Genomic DNA, 16,909 nt, shown 5'->3' with positions numbered 1-16,909 from the left:
AGGAGGAGGAAAAAAGACATGGGAGGGAGGAACTAATTGTGCTAGAATGAACAAAGATGGAACCATCTGTAAAAGAAGTCCTTCATTGGAAAGAAGATTTTTTTTTTTTTTTTTTTTTTTTTTTGAGACGGAGTCTCGCTCTGTTGCCCAGGCTGGAGCGCAGTGGCTTGATCTGGGCTCATTGCAAGCTCCATCTCCTGGGTTCACGCCATTCTCCTGCCTCAGCATCCCAAGTAGCTGGGACTACAGGCGCCCACCACCATGCCCAGCTAATCTTTTAAGTAGAGACGGGGTTTCACCGTGTTAGCCAGGATAGTCTCGATCTCCTGACCTCGTGATCCGCCTGCCTCGGCCTCCCAAAGTGCTGGGATTATAGGCGTGAGCCACCGTGCCTGGCTGGAAAGAAGAATCTTAAGACAGATTCAGTTATTAAATATTTAGTGCCTACTATCTGCCAGATGCTATTCTAGACATTATAATACATCAGTGAACCAACAGACAAAAATATCTGCCCTCCTGGGAGTTTATAATACTGTGTGTGTGCTGGTGGGTGTGAAGGTAGAGAGATAATAAAGAACACTGATGTATTTTAAGGGTACAGTAAGTAAATTAAATGGTACATGAAATAACATAAATGAGTATGTTGCCTTTCTTCATTATTTGGGACAAAGGTAATGTCTCTAAGGATACTACTTGTTTAAAAATTTTTTCTAAAAAGATACTCTTCTCATGCCTTTTCCTATCTAAGGATACTTCTACAGACAGAGGACTTGACCCCATGCAGCGGAAGGGGAAATCTGATCTAACATCAAAGGTAGATTGATTTGAATCTTTTAGGGGAAAGTTAATAGGAAGACATCAATAAAAACAGCAATATTTATTAAAGAAGGTTGTCTAATTTTAAGCTGAGGAAAAAGGGAAGAAAGAAAAGCAGACAAGGAGACAGGTTTATTATTAGGGTAGAAAAAAATCGGTGTGTGTGTGTGGCTTTCCCACTATTATTTCAGAATGGTTAAAATGTTTATATTACTAATATTGTTTACCCATACAATGAGAAATGTTTGTTACCCTAAGCTACATCTGGATGTACATCAAGTGATATGCCTTTACAAAGTATGTCACCATGATACGATGGAACACAGCAAACACATCCCATGGTCTTGGTTTAGCGAAGGAACTTGGATTCTTTCCTTTCTTTTTTTTTTTTTTTTTTTTTTTTTGAGACGGAGTCTCGCTCTGTCGCCCAGGCTGGAGTGCTGTGGCCGGATCTCAGCTCACTGCAAGCTCCGCCTCCCGGGTTCACGCCATTCTCCTGCCTCAGCCTCCCGAGCAGCTGGGACTACAGGCGCCCACCACCTCGCCCGGCTAGTTTTTTGTATTTTTTAGTAGAGACGGGGTTTCACCGTGTTAGCCAGGATGGTCTCGATCTCCTGACCTCGTGATCCACCCGACTCGGCCTCCCAAAGTGCTGGGATTACAGGCTTGAGCCACCGCGCCCGGCCAGGATTCTTTCCTTTCAGAAACATAAATGGATTTTATCTTTCTTTTTCTTTTTTTCTTTCACATAGATACAGGGAATGAGCTTTACCTTGACAGAGCTTGGTTTGAATTCTAGGGCCTTAGGCAAGTATTTTACCTTCTCTAACATAATTCCCTCATCTATGAAATGTGGTTAATAACGACCTCTCAGGATTGTCTGCCATGAGATAATCACTGCAAATTACCTTGCACAGGTCCTGATCAATAGCAGGCGTTAAACAATTCAATTTCCTTAATCATATCAATACATTAAAGTTAAGAAGGCAATGCAAAAGAATGGAAAGAACACTGAACTTGAAGTCAAAAGACTTGGGTTCAAATTCCAGCTGTTACTTACTCTTTTAAGGAACTATTACTTATTAACCTCCCTACCTCTGAGAATTACAAAATGGGTACAGTAATTCCTCTCTTCAGGAGTGTAAAAATTAAATCATATAGATAAATGCTTTAAAGTGTGAAGTTCCATAAAAAAATTAATCATCGGCCAGGCGCAGTGGATCATGCCTGTAATCCCAGCACTTTGGGAGGCCAAGGTGGGCGGATCACGAGGTCAGGAGTTTGCAACCAACCTGGCCAATATGGTGAACCCTGTCTCTACTAAAAATACAAAATTAGCTGGGTGTGGTGGCTTGTGTCCTGTAGTTCCACTTACTCTGGAGGCTGAGACAAAAGAATTGTTTGAACCTGGAAGGTGGAGGTTGCAGTGAGCTGAAATCGTGCCACCACACTCCAGCTTGGGTGACAGAGCGAGACTCTTGTCTCAAAAATAAATAAATAAATAAATAAATAATCATAAATTGAAAAAATCTGAGTATGTTTAAATATATACTAGTTTTAAATCTTTCTGAAATGAAAGGTCTGATAAGTTGCATATCTTACCACTACACATAGGGTACTTATGGCCTAACACGTTTTACCATAATTTACAGAAAGGCACTACATTCAAGAGGTATAAAGCAGGACACATAAAACATGGATTTCTAGAGAAGTTCTTGTTATGAAATAAAATAATCTGTTATTTTTACTTAGGTATTAAGGACTCCAAGAAGCTAAATGACAGCTCTCTTCTAGAAACAACTCTAAAGATTAAAGAAAAACCTATTTTCTTTTTTTTTGAGACAGAGTCTCGCTCTGTCACCCAGGCTGGAGTGCAGTGGCCAGATCTCAGCTCACTGCAAGCTCCGCCTCCCGGGTTCACGCCATTCTCCTGCCTCAGCCTCCCGAGTAGCTGGGACTACAGGCGCCGCCACCTCGCCCAGCTAGTTTTTTGTATTTTTAGTAGAGACAGGGTTTCACCATGTTAGCCAGGATGGTCTCGATCTCCTGACCTTGTGATCCGCCCGTCTTGGCCTCCCAAAGTGCTGGGATTACAGGCTTGAGCCACCGTGCCCGGCCAGAAAAACCTATTTTCAGATACGTTGAAAATAATGTATTATTGACCATATTTTATTATTTGAAAAAAATCCTGTATGGTATTAAATCTTTTTTTTTTTTTTTTGATACAGAGTTTCACTTTTGTTGCCCAGGCTGGAGTGCAATGGCGTGAACTCGGCTCACCGCAACCTCTGCCTCCTGGGTTTAAGTGATTCTCCTGCCTCAGGCTCCTGAGTAGCTGGGACTACAGGCATGTGCCACCATGCTCAGCTAATTTTTGTATTTTTAGTAGAGACGGGGTTTCTCCATGTTGGTCAGGCTGGTCTTTAACTCCTGACCTCAAGTGATCCACCCGCCTTGGCCTCCCAAAGTGCTGGGATTACAGGCGTTAGCCACCGCCTCTGGCCAGTATTAAATCTTAACCATAGTAACTAGCACTGTAATATTAAAAAACCTGTGTTCACTGATTGAACAAAATAATTAATTTAAATGGGAGGAAATATATTCCTTGAAGTAGGAAAAACATCCATGAAATTCTGAGTGGTTATGGCAGGAGAGTAGAGGACAGACTCAATAAACTTGACCCAAATGCCAAAATCTAAGATTATAAACTGGATAGGTAGAAGCAGCTGAAGTTTTCCTGTTTCATTCTTCCCTTCTAAGAACTGGAAGTAGAGAGGTATGACACAGAAACTTTGGGGATAGATATACTTGTAATTATCATGGAATTATACAATGGCAGAGAACTTCACTGTTCTTTCCTTTCTTTTTTTGAGACGGAGTCTCGCTCTGTTGCCCGGCTAGAGTGCAGTGGCGCAATCTTGGCTCACTGCAACCTCCACCTCCCGGGTTCAAGAGATTCTCCTGCCTCAGCCTCCCAAGTAGCTGGGATTTCAAGCGCACGCCACCACACCCAGCTAATTTTTGCATTTTCAGTAGAGACGGGGTTTCACCATGTTGGCCAGGATGGTCTCGATATCCTGACCTCATGATCTGCCTGTCTCAGCCTACCAAAGTGCTGGGATTACAGGTGTGAACCACCGTGCCTGGTTGTTCTTTCCTTTCTTTTGGTTAACACCATTCTTTGTTACAAACCACACTGATTTAAAATACATTCTTTCCAGGTTAATTTTTATTTTATTCTATTGAGATCTGCCCTTAGAAGGAAGTAATTCATATCACAGTTCTAGAAGCACATATCCATTTTCCCTTCGTTTAAATTCTTAGCCTTTTCTCTCCTCTCTATTCATATATGCGTGCATACACACACACACACACACACACACACACACACACACACCCTCCATTCTAAAGATTTTGTTAAGAGTGGCTTTGAGGCCGGGTGCGGTGGCTCAAGCCTGTAATCCCAGCACTTTGGGAGGCTGAGACGGGTGGATCACGAGGTCAGGAGATCGATACCATCCTGGCTAACACGGTGAAACCCCGTCTCTACTAAAAAATACAAAAAACTAGCCGGGCGAGGTGGCAGGCGCCTGTAGTCCCAGCTACTCGGGAGGCTGAGGGAGGAGAATGGCGTAAACCCGGGGGGCGAAGCTTGCAGTGAACTGAGATCCGGCCACTGCACTCCAGTCCGGGCGACAGAGCGAGACTCCATCTCAAAAAAAAAAAAAGAAAAAAAAAAGAGTGGCTTTGAGGACTAGCAGATTCTCACTTCTCTGACCACAACCTACATCTCTTTGCCTCTTCAGAGACCCTCTTCTTCCCCATTCTCCTCCCACACTAACGTCTGGTTGTTTTTTGGTAAAGGATATTGGTGCCATGAGAGGAACTGCTTCACATACTCTCTATATATAGAGTATGTGAAAGAAAGTAAGAATTAGTGAATGGCAATATTCTCTCAGCTTCTGGTTGGTAAAACAAAACAAAACAAAAACTACATTTTTTGGGCTGTGTATATAAAAATGATGTGCATCTTTCTGCACACAAACACTATTTTTGTTTGGTAAAAGTCCTGGATAAATAGTTTCACAGGGCAAAAAATAAAGAAAGAGAGAAAGGAAGGAAAGAAGGAAGGAAGGGAAGGATGAAGAAAGAAGAAAAGAAAGAAAACAAGGAGATCGCTAATTCCAAATGACATTCTATGCTTTATTACCTAAGTAAGCTACCAACCAAAAGAAGCAGAAACAGTAACTAAATAATTCACTTAGGAATAAGCATGTTTCATTGTCTTGTAATGGGTTCATCATCTTTAGGCAGTTAATCAGGGGGTATAATTACCTGGATATGCATTTTTATTATTGCTTTTCCAATTAGGGTTGCACCAAAGAAGGTCCAAAAAGGTACCAGAAAGTGTCCACACGTTATTCCAGCCAGATCAAATAGAGGATTTGGAATCTATAAAGAGAAAAAGAAGGACTTCCATATTATAATCCAAAGAACAATTTAATTTTATCATCCATTGATATGTGGTATTCTGCTTTTAGCCTGCTTACACTGCAAAGCAACATATGGGTTCCTTGATCAGTACTGGATTGTTCAAAAGCAGGTTAGGGAAACATTCTAATGTGTCTAGAAGCTGGGTCTCATATTCACCTTAGGTGTTCAATCTGCTCACAGCAAACCAAGGTGTCCTTTTGCTTATATTACTCATGGCTAAGGCACTGTGTGTGTGTTTGTGTGTGCACCCATCACATGAGAACTGGATGGATAAAGGAAGTGGACCTGCAGGAATTTAATCCCATTCAGTTGATTCCTAGCTATTTGGAGGCTGTTTTCTAAGGTGAGGTATGAGTGAAGAAACAGCCTTAAGATTGTTTCAGCAGTGAGGGTTCAAAATCTTTAGCTTGAAATGTGAACATTATTTGGAAAGCACTCATATCATTAACAAACATTCTAATAAATTCTCAAACACAGTTACAGGTGGATGTGCTGTTATTCTCAATGTAAAATATTAATAATTTTTATTTTATTTTATTTTATGGGACACCAAGTCTGAGGGCCATGTGATACAATTTAGAAAGAAGATCAAGTGTGGAAATATGAGAGTACACAGATTCAGATGTTTTGAATACTCAGTCCCACACAAAGAAGTGATTCACAACAAATACCTTTTCCAAACATTCCCACATTTTAAGAATGCTAAAAGACGTTTCATGTAAAAATGCAAAGAAGCCGTAAGCTATTTCTGAGCACTTCATCCATTCTTCTCCTACAGAAAGTACTCTGACCTTGTGGCTGTTGGCTGAACCATTAATAAGCCAATTAATTTATATAATTTCATTTTTGAACTTTGAAAGGCTAGTTATTTAAAAAATATTTGTCACATATGGTCTTTAAAAAACACATAATTAAATTATAATTCAAGTATTCCTTTGTTAGCAACACTTGGATTCAATAACTCATTTTTGTTTTTCTCATCCAAATTCAAATGCTTTAGGATTATTTCATCTCTTACAACCATATAATAATATAATTGACACAGCACTACACCTGCCATTTCTTATATTTGCTCATGTGACTCTCATAACTCTATGAGTTATAACTTTTTTCCTTTATCATGAGGTTCCAACTTATGTTGAAATGAAAATGAATTTAAAGTATTTAAGATATGTAGGCTAGGCACAGTGTCTCACGCCTACAATCCCAGCACTTTGGGAGGCCGAGGTGGGTGGATCACTTGAGGTCAGGAGTTTGAGACCAGCCTGGCCAACATGGTGAAACCTTGTCTCTACTAAAAATACAATAATTAGCTGGGTGTAGTGGCGCATGTAGCTACTGGGGAGCCTAAGGCAGGAGAATCACTTGAACCTGGGAGGTGGAGGTTGCAGTGAGCCGAGGTTGCACCACTGCACTCCAGCCTGGGCGACAGAGGGAGACTCTGTCTCAAAAAAAACCAAACAAACAAAACAAGGATTTAAGATACGTAAATCAGAGTAGCCATGAGTTAACATCGCTTTACACAGGTTTTATATAAATTCTTCCTTGTAACTAATACTTGAAACTTTGGAAAAAGACTTCTTATCTATAAATTTGAGGAAAGAATGAAGTCATCCTTATTTGGTTAAACGTAGTTTGTTATATATTCTTTATGGGAAGAATGGATTTTCTCTTTTATTCTTACTGATTTAAACCATTCAGGTCTGAAGTCATCACTGCATGATGAAATACTTAAAAGCCAATAAACAAGATGTGAACCTATTCAACAGAAAACAGCTCATTTAATAAGTTGAATTGGGCGGGGTGCGGTGGCTCACCTGAGGTCAGGAGTTCAAGACCAGCCTGGTCAACATGGTGAAACCCTGTCTTAACTAAAAATACAAAAAAATTAGCTAGGTGTGGTGGCGGGCGTCTGTAATCCCAGCTACTTTGGGAGGCTGAGGCAGAAGAATCGTTTGAACCCAGGAGGTGGAGGTTGTAATGAGCGGAGATTGTACCATTGTACTCCAGCCTGGGTCACAAGAGCAAAACTCTGTCTCAAAAAAAAAACCAAAAAAAAGTTGAATGGGCCAGGTGTGGTAGCTCATGCCTGTAATCCCAGCACTTTAGGAGGCCGAGGCAGGTGGATCACTTGAGCCCAGGAGTTTGAGACCAGCCTGGGCAACATGGTGAGATCCTGTCTCTACTAAAAATACAAAAATTAGACAGGTGTGGGGGCATATGCCTGGAATCCCAGCTACTAGGGAGACTGAGGCAGGAGAACTGCTTGAGCCCAGGAGACGGAGGTTGCAGTGAGCTGAGATCATGCCACTGCACTCCAGCCTGGGTGACAAGAGGGAGACTCCATCTTAAAAAAAAAAAAAAAAAAAAAAGTGAATGATTCACAAAATTACATACCCAATAAAAGTGATAGCATTTTTGCTAATTCAGGAGTATATATGGATCAAAATATAACACTACCACTTAGTAAAAGTTCTGTTTTAATACAATTCACTTACTGAAGCACAGGCCAAAATTCCAAAAAATCCAACTTTCTGTACTAGGTTCTGAACTGCCAGTTTGGCCCGGGAGGCAAAGTCCTGTAAAAAGGCAAATTTAGAATATTAATGAAAAGTAGGAAAAGAAGGAAGATGGTTCTTTCCAAGTTTATTAAAAATCTCACAATCTGATGACACTGATTAATAAGATGAATGATGAAAAAAATCACAGTAGGTTGTTCACTGAAACACAAGTAAAATAATGATAGAATATTATATCCTTAAAGTTAAGCTCTTACCACATTTTAAGAATAAACCAGGCCGGGCGCGGTGGCTCAAGCCTGTAATCCCAGCACTTTGGGAGGCCGAGACGGGCGGATCACGAGGTCAGGAGATAGAGACCATCCTGGCTAACACGGTGAAACCCCGTCTCTACTAAAAATACAAAAAACTAGCCGGGCGAGGTGGCGGCGCCTGTAGTCCCAGCTACCTGGGAGGCTGAGGCAGGAGAATGGCGTGAACCCAGGAGGCGGAGCTTGCAGTGAGTTGAGATCCGGCCACAGCACTCCAGCCTGGGCGACAGAGCGAGACTCCGTCTCAAAAAAAAAAAAAAAAAAAAAGAATAAACCAAAACACTGTAACTTTAAATTTAGTATTCTCTCTGGATATTCTAAGGATTAACAAAATATTGTAACGTAACCATGAACCAATTTATTAGTTTGGGAACACTGGCCTACAACATCTACCTTTTCCTCTCTTCTATAATTTGCCAGATTTCATATCTAATTGATAGCAGGGTAGAAATTCATAGGATTTTTCAAGATGGCCAATGAAGACATCTCTACCGATCACTAGCCAGAAGATGGAAAAAAAAGTTATGCGGCAATAACTAAGCATTCATTATCCCAGAAGCAAAAGAACAACCTACATTTGCACAGCTTGTGCTAGTTTTGTAAAACATTCTCACCATGATTTTATTTGAGCCTTCAATAATTCTGGTGTGTAGGTATAGTAGATATTATTATATCCAATCTATAGACCAGAAAACTGCAACTCAGAAAGGGTAAGTGATCAAGATCATAATGTCAGTTAGGGACAAAGACAGGACATGATTCAATATTCAGACTGTGAAATCAGTGCTTTTTATTTCACTCTGTTACCTCCTCCCATGCTGAAACATGCATTCGGCTGGCTAGTTCTTTCAGTACGTTGATGCTACAAATATTTTACTTTAATTCTTTTCTGGTTTTGAAATGGCATATATTGGAATCCAAATTTCAATGAAAATAGTTTGTAAGACAAAAAATGAGCTAATGTGTAAATGCTTTTTTTGTGTGTAAATGCTTAATAAAGTCTTCATATCATAGAACCTCTTCCACTCTCTTTAGTCCAACTTTCTTTTTTTTAAAAATTTTTTTTGGGACAGAGTTTCACTCTTGTTGCCCAGGCTGGAGTACAGTGGGACGACCTCGGCTCACTGGAACCTCTGCTTCCCGGGTTCAAGTGATTCTCTTGCCTTAGCCTTCCCAGTAGCTGGGATTATAGGCGCCTGCCACCACACCCGGCTAATTTTGTATTTTTGGTAGAGTGGAGGTTTCACCACGTTGGTCAAGCCGGTCTTGAACTCCTGACCTCAGGTGATCTGCTTGCCTTGGCCTCCCAAAGTGCTGAGATTAAAGGCGTGAGCCACTGCGCCCAGCCTTTAGTTCAACTTTCTAAAAGACAATAAAGAGAATATAGAAGCTGGACAGATCCATCATAGATAGTAGAAACAAAGTTTAAAGTCAAAAAAGCAAACTAGTTGAAAAATATACTTCTCTAATTGGCACAGAATCTGTGTATCCCCACTTACAAAAACATTTTGACAAATAATCCTGTGTAAAATAGTCCTACAAAGTTACCACAGTAGTTAATACTGAAATTAAAGCAAATAAACAAAAAACTTAACTCTACTTGTTGAAGATGATGAGAAAATCAAAGAAACCAAACCAATAAACTATATTTAAAAAAAAATCAGTCAATATAAACACTTTCAAGTCCAAATACATAGGCTTTCAAAGTTAATCATTAAATCTTACAACAAAATTTAGCAATTTTATAATCTATTTCCAAAGAGATAATTATTAATTTTTCTTTCTGGGATTAGACTTACTTTTTCACTAACTCAGTTATATCAGATTTAATTTTTTTTTTTTTTGAGACAAAGTTTCACTCTTGTTGCCTAGGTTGGAGTGCAATGGTGTGATCTGGGCTCACTGCAAACTCCGCCTCCGGGGTTCAAGCGATTCTCCTGTCTCAGCCTCCCGAGTAGCTGGGATTACAGGTGCATGCCACCACGTCCAGCTAATTTTTGTATTTTTAGTAGAGATAGGGTTTCATCATATTGGTCAGGCTGGTCTCAAACTCCTGACCTTCCACCTTGGTCTTCCAAAGTGCTGGGATTACAGGTGTTGAGCCACTGCCCCAGGCCTCAAAGATTTAATATTTTTAAACAACTGAAATACTGCAGCAAAGGGCATTTTCTATTTTTATTTAAATTTTTTTTTTTTTTTTTTGAGACGGAGTCTCACTCTGTCGCCCAGGCTGGAGTGCAGTGGCCGGATCTCAGCTCACTGCAAGCTCCGCCTCCCGGGTTTACGCCATTCTCCTGCCTCAGCCTCCCGAGTAGCTGGGACTACAGGCGCCCACCACCTCGCCCGGCTAGTTTTTTGTATTTTTTAGTAGAGACGGGGTTTCACCGTGTTAGTCAGGATGGTCTCGATCTCCTGACCTCGTGATCCGCCCGTCTCGGCCTCCCAAAGTGCTGGGATTACAGGCTTGAGCCACCGCGCCCGGCCTTTTATTTAAATTTCTAGCTGAAGGTTAATTTTTTTCTTAGCATCTATTGCATTAAGTGTGAAATACTGAGTTTTACTGATTTAAAACCATATAAGAATATATAATCAAATCAGTTTTCCTATATAGCTTATTTTAAAAACAAATTAATTTCTACTTCTTTTATTATATTTTATTATTATTTACTGCTCCTCTTCACTAATTCTATCCTTCTGCAAAATCCATTTATTTTTAACAATTTACACAATTAGCCCCCAAATTACTAAGTTTATAATCCATTTGAAGCACTAAAGAAAAACTGGTAAAAAGAAATGTTTTAATTGTCTAAAGTATCAACAGATACTATTAAATTAAAAACTAGTTATGAAATTTTAATTACTATAGCACAATAATTAAATATATAAATCAGGAAAATGCCTTCCTTTACAGTCCTTAAAATTTTCATAGCAAATCTGCTTTTAATGAGAGGGAAGATTGCTTTTTTTTTTTTTTTTTTTTTTTTTTGAGATGGAGTCTTGCTCTGTCACCCAGGCTGGAGTACAGTGGCGTGACCTCAGTTCACTGCAAGCTCCGTCTCCCGGGTTCACGCCATTCTCCTGCCTCAGCATCCCGAGTAGCTGGGACTACAGGTGCCCGCCACCACGCCCGGCTAATTTTTTGTATTTTTTACAAAAATACAAAATACTGTGTTAGCCAGGATGGTCTCCATCTCCTGACCTTATGATCTGCCCGCCTCGGCTTCCCAAAGTGTTGGGATTACAGGCGTGAGCCACCGCGCCCGGCTGGGAAGATTGTATTCAATTGCTAAGAAAAGGTAAAGTAAACAACAACAAAAGCATACAAATTTTATTTTAAAGACAGCACAATTTTTATAAATAAGTTTTCCAAGTCAGATATATGTGGGAATATTTTTCTATCAGCATTAATGTCACCTTTAATAGATACAATTACAGAAAATTAGTTATTTTTACATTAAATGGTATAGAAAAGATCTACAGGTATTGTATTTAGAAAGTCTAGTGTCCACCTTTCATTTATATTAATTTCCTTTCTTTTTTTGAGTTTGCCAAAGAGCATTATCTTAATTTTAAGGCTTTAGAATTTTCTATTTATTTAAACCAAGTGGCTAAGATTGTGCCATCATTTCAAACTGATGGCATTTTTCTACTCTATAGAATCATACATACATATACAAACTTAAATAGGAAAAGAGGTACAATTATACCAACTGGTTTATATAAAGAAAAAAATGATTAAACATTATGCAGATCACCTAATCATATACAAAGATACTTAAGACTACGGAAGATCAAGAAAACATGGTTTAAAAAACGTCCTGAAAACAGGTCAAAACACAGTGATCATTACTAACAAAGAGGAATAACAAGTAAGGAGCCATTTTTCCCTTTTAGGGAAGAGTATCTTTGCTTAACCGCAATTAGGCAAGAACAAAAAACAGACTTCTTGTTCTTTCAGATGCCTGGGTGCTCCTCATTAGTTATCTTTAAGGGAGCTCTAACAATCTTTATTTGAGCAAAAAGAGTTAATCTATCCAAACACGTGAAGCTGAAACCTCCTTTTACCTTTTTTATTTTTTAAATTTGAAGCTGGCATGTATTATAAGGAAAACAAGTAAAGCGTCTTTTTAATGGAGAGCTTTACTTTTTAAAAAGAGTGAAAGTCATCTACTGAAAAAGGATTTCACAAATTTTATTATGTATTTAACATACACAGTGACCATGCTACTTTCAGTTCCCATAATTTTTTTCCAGGTCTTTCACAATATTCTCAGAATTTAAATTACATTATATATCAAATAATCTACATTTACTGAAATTATATTAATACGAAGTATGCACAGTTGTTTTTATTTCAAGAAAATAAACATTAGCATAATATGCAGTTTGATGGAGAGTATTTTCTTGATTTTTTTCCTTGCCAGTGTAATGAAAACAAAACCAGAAAAGCACTGTATTGGTATTTTAGAATAGTAAAATAACTAATGTTTAGATTTCATAAACACGAACATATTTTATTGTTTCTTATTTTAAATTTATTATTATTTTTTAGTCAGAGTCTCGCTGTTGCCCAGGTTAGAGTGAAGTGGCGTGATCTTGGCTCACTGCAACATCTGGCTACCTGGTTCAAGCGATTCTCCTGCCTCAGCCTCCTGAGCAGCTGAGACTACAGGCACACACAGCCACGTCTGGCTAATTTTTTTGTATTTTTAGTAGAGACAGAGTTTCACCATGTTGCCCAGGCTGGTGTCAAACTCCTGAGCTTAGAAGATCCGCCCTCCTCAGCTTCCCAAAGTGCTGGGATTACAGGCTTGAGTCACTGCGCCAGGCCCAAATTTATTTCACTTTTAGTGTCACATGTATAAAACTTACTTATATGGTTTTAACAGCTTTATGTAATAATTTTATTGAAAACATTATTCTTTTATTGTTCAAAATGTTTTATATGTTATGTGCAATTTTGCTTTCCTTGTTGCTCTGTAGTTTTAAAAGTTCTTTGCTTTTCTAAAAACAACTTCAGTATTTTTTCATTATTTGTATAATTTGGCAGCTCTTTCTTATGTTGATTTTAGAATAATATTGTCTATTAACTAAAATATGTATATTCTCACTTGCTTTTATAATGAGAATTTTATTCTATGTATATTGTTAATAAAGTTGACTCTGTTAATCACACAACTACCACCACCAAAAAGCTAAACCAAAACCAAAAAAATCCCTTTTATAAAACTAAAAAAAAATTTTAAACAAATTTTGCTGTTCTTTTTAGTCCAAGTAAAAGAAAAAAGCTAAGTAAAAATACACACTAATAATACACAATCTTTTTAAGAAAAACTAAATAAAAGTTTACAAACAAATTTTATGTTAGGTATTCAATGTTCCCATTAAATGTTAAAAAAAATTAATATTTCATTTGAATAGTTTTGGAGTATTGTGGGAACAATGTAGCATGTCCAATTTGACTAGTTCCTCACATGTCATTTTTCACTTTTTCAAAAATCCATTAACTAAAAACAAACTCCTTTTATCAGTTTCATTTCTCTGTATTTACATTTCACAACTTAAGTGCCTGAGATAACAGTTTCATTCTCTAAGTCTACCTAAATATGAAGCATGCATTTACAATTAGCAATTACAAATCATTTTCTACTTTTCTTCATTCACAAAAAAAAACCCCCAATTATAGGTAAATAAATTACCTTTTCTACCACCACCCGTAGTGATTATACATGTAAACAATCATGCTTCTGAAACAGGAGATGCAAGAAACATTTTCCCAAGCACTACAAAACTAATAAAAAAAGTCACAGCAACTCCTTACCACTGAATTTCAAGATTAAATACAGAAAGACAAAGCCTTAAACTATGAATATGCCTGTACCATTGTTGCTTCACACTTCTTTTTCTTAAGAAAGATATTTATGATTGAGAGAGAAGAGAAATTACAAGGCTAATAATAATTAGTCTGCAAAATATTAATCTTTGAATCTAATGATGTCAACATGAATGTAAATATACAAAATAACTTTTATCTTCAAACAGTGACAGTAAACGTTTTCATTTTCACGAGGAAGCCATATGAAAAGATATCTTTAAAAACAACAGGCCATATGCGGTGGCTCACACCTGTAATCCCAGCACTTTGGAGGCCAAGGCGGGCGGATCACCTGAGGTCGGGAGTTCCAGACCAGCCTGACCAACATGGAGAAACCTCATCTCTACTGAAAATACAAAATTAGCCGGGCGTGGTGGTGCATGCCTGTAATCCCAGCTACTCAGGAGGCTGAGGTGGGAGAATCGCTTGAACACGGGAGGCAGAGGTTGTGGTGAACCAAGATTGCGCCATTGCACTCCAGCCTGGGCAACAAGAGCTAAACTGTTTCTCAAAACAAAACAAAACAAAGCAAACCCAGAAAATTAGCCATTTATTTAATTTATTTAAATTAGCCATTTATTTAATTTAAATTATTTAATTAAATAAATAAATTTATTTAATTTATTTAAATAAATAAAATTAAAAAATGAAATAAAAGTAACAGAAAATCCCTGAACATGTAAAACCAATGCAATGTTACTGAAGATAAATGTGTACTTGGTTAGTATCTTAAGGAAGTTTAAATTACCTGCCTTTATAACCCATTGCAGTCATGTGTGGCTTAACAACTGGCATACGTTCTGAGAAATGGGTTGTTAGGTGATTTCACTGTTGTGTGAACATCATGCAGTGTATTTATACAAACCTAGATGTTATAGCCTACTACACACTTAGGCTATATAGTACAGCCTACTGCTCCTAGGCTACAAATCTATACAACATGTTACTGTACTAAATGCTATAGGCAAGTGTAACACAATGGTAAGTATATGTGTATCTAAACATGTTTTTATTTTATTTTATTTTATTTTGAGACAGGGTCTCGCTCTGTTGCCCAGGCTAGACTGCAGTGGTGTGATCTTGGCTCAGTGCAACCTTCACCTCCCGGGTTCAAGCAATTCTCACACCTCAAACTCCAGAGTACCTAGGACTACACGTGCGTGCCACCATGCACAGTTAATTTTTGTATTTTTAGTAGAGATGGGATTTCGCGATGTCAGCCAGGCTGGTCTTGAACTCCTGACCTCAAGTGATCTGCCCACCTTGGTCTCCCAAAGTGCTGGGATTACAGGCGTGAGCCACTGCACCCAGGCTAAATATGTGTTTTTTTGTTTTTTTTTGTTTTTTTTTTACGGAATTTAGCTCCTTGCCCAGGCTGGAGTGCAATGGCGCAATCTTGGCTCAATGCAACCTCTGCCTCCTAGGTTCAAGCAATTCTCCTGCCTGAGCCCGCCAAGAAGCTGGGATTACAGGCGCCTACCACCACATCCAGCTAATTTTTGTATTTTTAGTAGAGACGGGGTTTCATCACATTGGCCAGGCTGGTCTTGAACTCCTAAGCTCAGGTGATCCGGCTGCCTCGGCCTCCTAAAGTGCTGGGATTATAGGCGTGAGCCAGCGTGCCCGGCATAAATATGTTTTTAAATATAAAAAAGGTACAAATACAATATGGTATATAAGATATTTTGGGCCAAGCACAGTGGCTCATGCCTATAATCCCAATAATTTGGGAAGCCAAGGTGGGAGGATCACTTGAGCCTAGGACTTCGAGAGCAGCCTGGGCAACATAAGGAGATCAAGTCTCTATAACTGATTAAAAAAACAAATTAGCTGGGTGTGGTGATGCATGTCTGTGTTCCCAGTTACTTGGGATGCTGAGGCAGGATTGCCAGAGCCCAGGAAGTTGAGGCGGCAGTGGGTGGTGATCACACCCCTGTACACCAGCCAGGACAACACAGCAAGATGATCCCGCCCCTTCAACGTACACACACACACAAAATAAAAGTATAGTACAGTAAATATATAAACCAATGACACAGTTCATTTACTGTCAAGTATTATGTACTATATACACTGTATGTATATAGAATTCAAGCAATTCTCCAGCCTCACCCTCCTAAGTAGCTGGGATTACAGACACGGCCCAGCTAATTTTTTTATTTTTAGTAGAGACGGGGTTTCACCATGCTGGCCAGGCTGGTCTCGAACTCCTGACCTCGTGATCCACCCACCTCAGGCTCCTAACATGCCGGGATTACAGGCATGAGCCACTGTGCCCAGCCTGTATGTGCTATAGTTTTATATGACTGGTAGCGTAATAAGTTTGTTTACACCAGCATTACCACAAACATGTAACAATGTGTTGTGCTACATTACCATGTCACTAAGTGATGGGAATTTTTCAGCCCCATTATAAACTGTCAAACATGCAGTTCATCACTGACTGAAAGGCTGTTATGTGGTATATGACTGTATATATTAAAACTACTGAGCTAATAATGCTTTCTTTTGCATTTGGAGCTGAAGTGATTTAACAGCCTATATTAAAAGCCTCAGAGCAATTGTTTCAATACTGATTCCTCATGTGTAATGGAAATTTATGTTAAAATATAGTCTATTTGTGGAAACTCTTGCGCCACCTAAAAATTAACTGCTGGTTTCTGCGTGCTAGTCAAATATGAACGCCAATCAATGAAAACTATAAAGCAGAAATGGAATGACTTGTCATGATGATGTAATAATTTAAGTTTTTTCACCATAGCAGACAATGAGTCTGAAACAATAACTTGCTATTAAGACCCTAATAACCGAGGCCGGGCGCGGTGGCTCAAGCCTGTAATCCCAGCACTTTGGGAGGCCGAGATGGGCGGATCACGAGGTCAGGAGATCGAGAC

At 38.8% G+C, this 16,909-nt stretch overlaps 1 protein-coding gene across 3 annotated transcripts in view; it reads right to left on the bottom strand.

Annotated features, from left to right (window-relative positions):
• Nucleotides 1-16,909, bottom strand: part of VMP1 (vacuole membrane protein 1) — a 144,912-nt gene that overhangs the window by 31,095 nt on the left and 96,908 nt on the right. For all 3 annotated transcript variants that reach the window (XM_033183714.1, XM_033183715.1, XM_033183716.1), the window contains 2 exons: nucleotides 7,809-7,889; nucleotides 5,152-5,268 (listed from right to left, as the gene is read on the bottom strand). In XM_033183714.1, the coding sequence (XP_033039605.1) occupies nucleotides 5,152-5,268; nucleotides 7,809-7,889 (198 nt within the window). The remainder of the gene's footprint in view (nucleotides 1-5,151; nucleotides 5,269-7,808; nucleotides 7,890-16,909) is intronic.

This window comes from Trachypithecus francoisi, unplaced genomic scaffold (genome assembly GCF_009764315.1).
Source record: "Trachypithecus francoisi isolate TF-2019V2 unplaced genomic scaffold, Tfra_2.0 Lachesis_group20, whole genome shotgun sequence".
NCBI classification, from domain to species: Eukaryota; Metazoa; Chordata; class Mammalia; order Primates; family Cercopithecidae; genus Trachypithecus; species Trachypithecus francoisi.
This window is presented reverse-complemented; position numbering and strand designations above follow the sequence as displayed.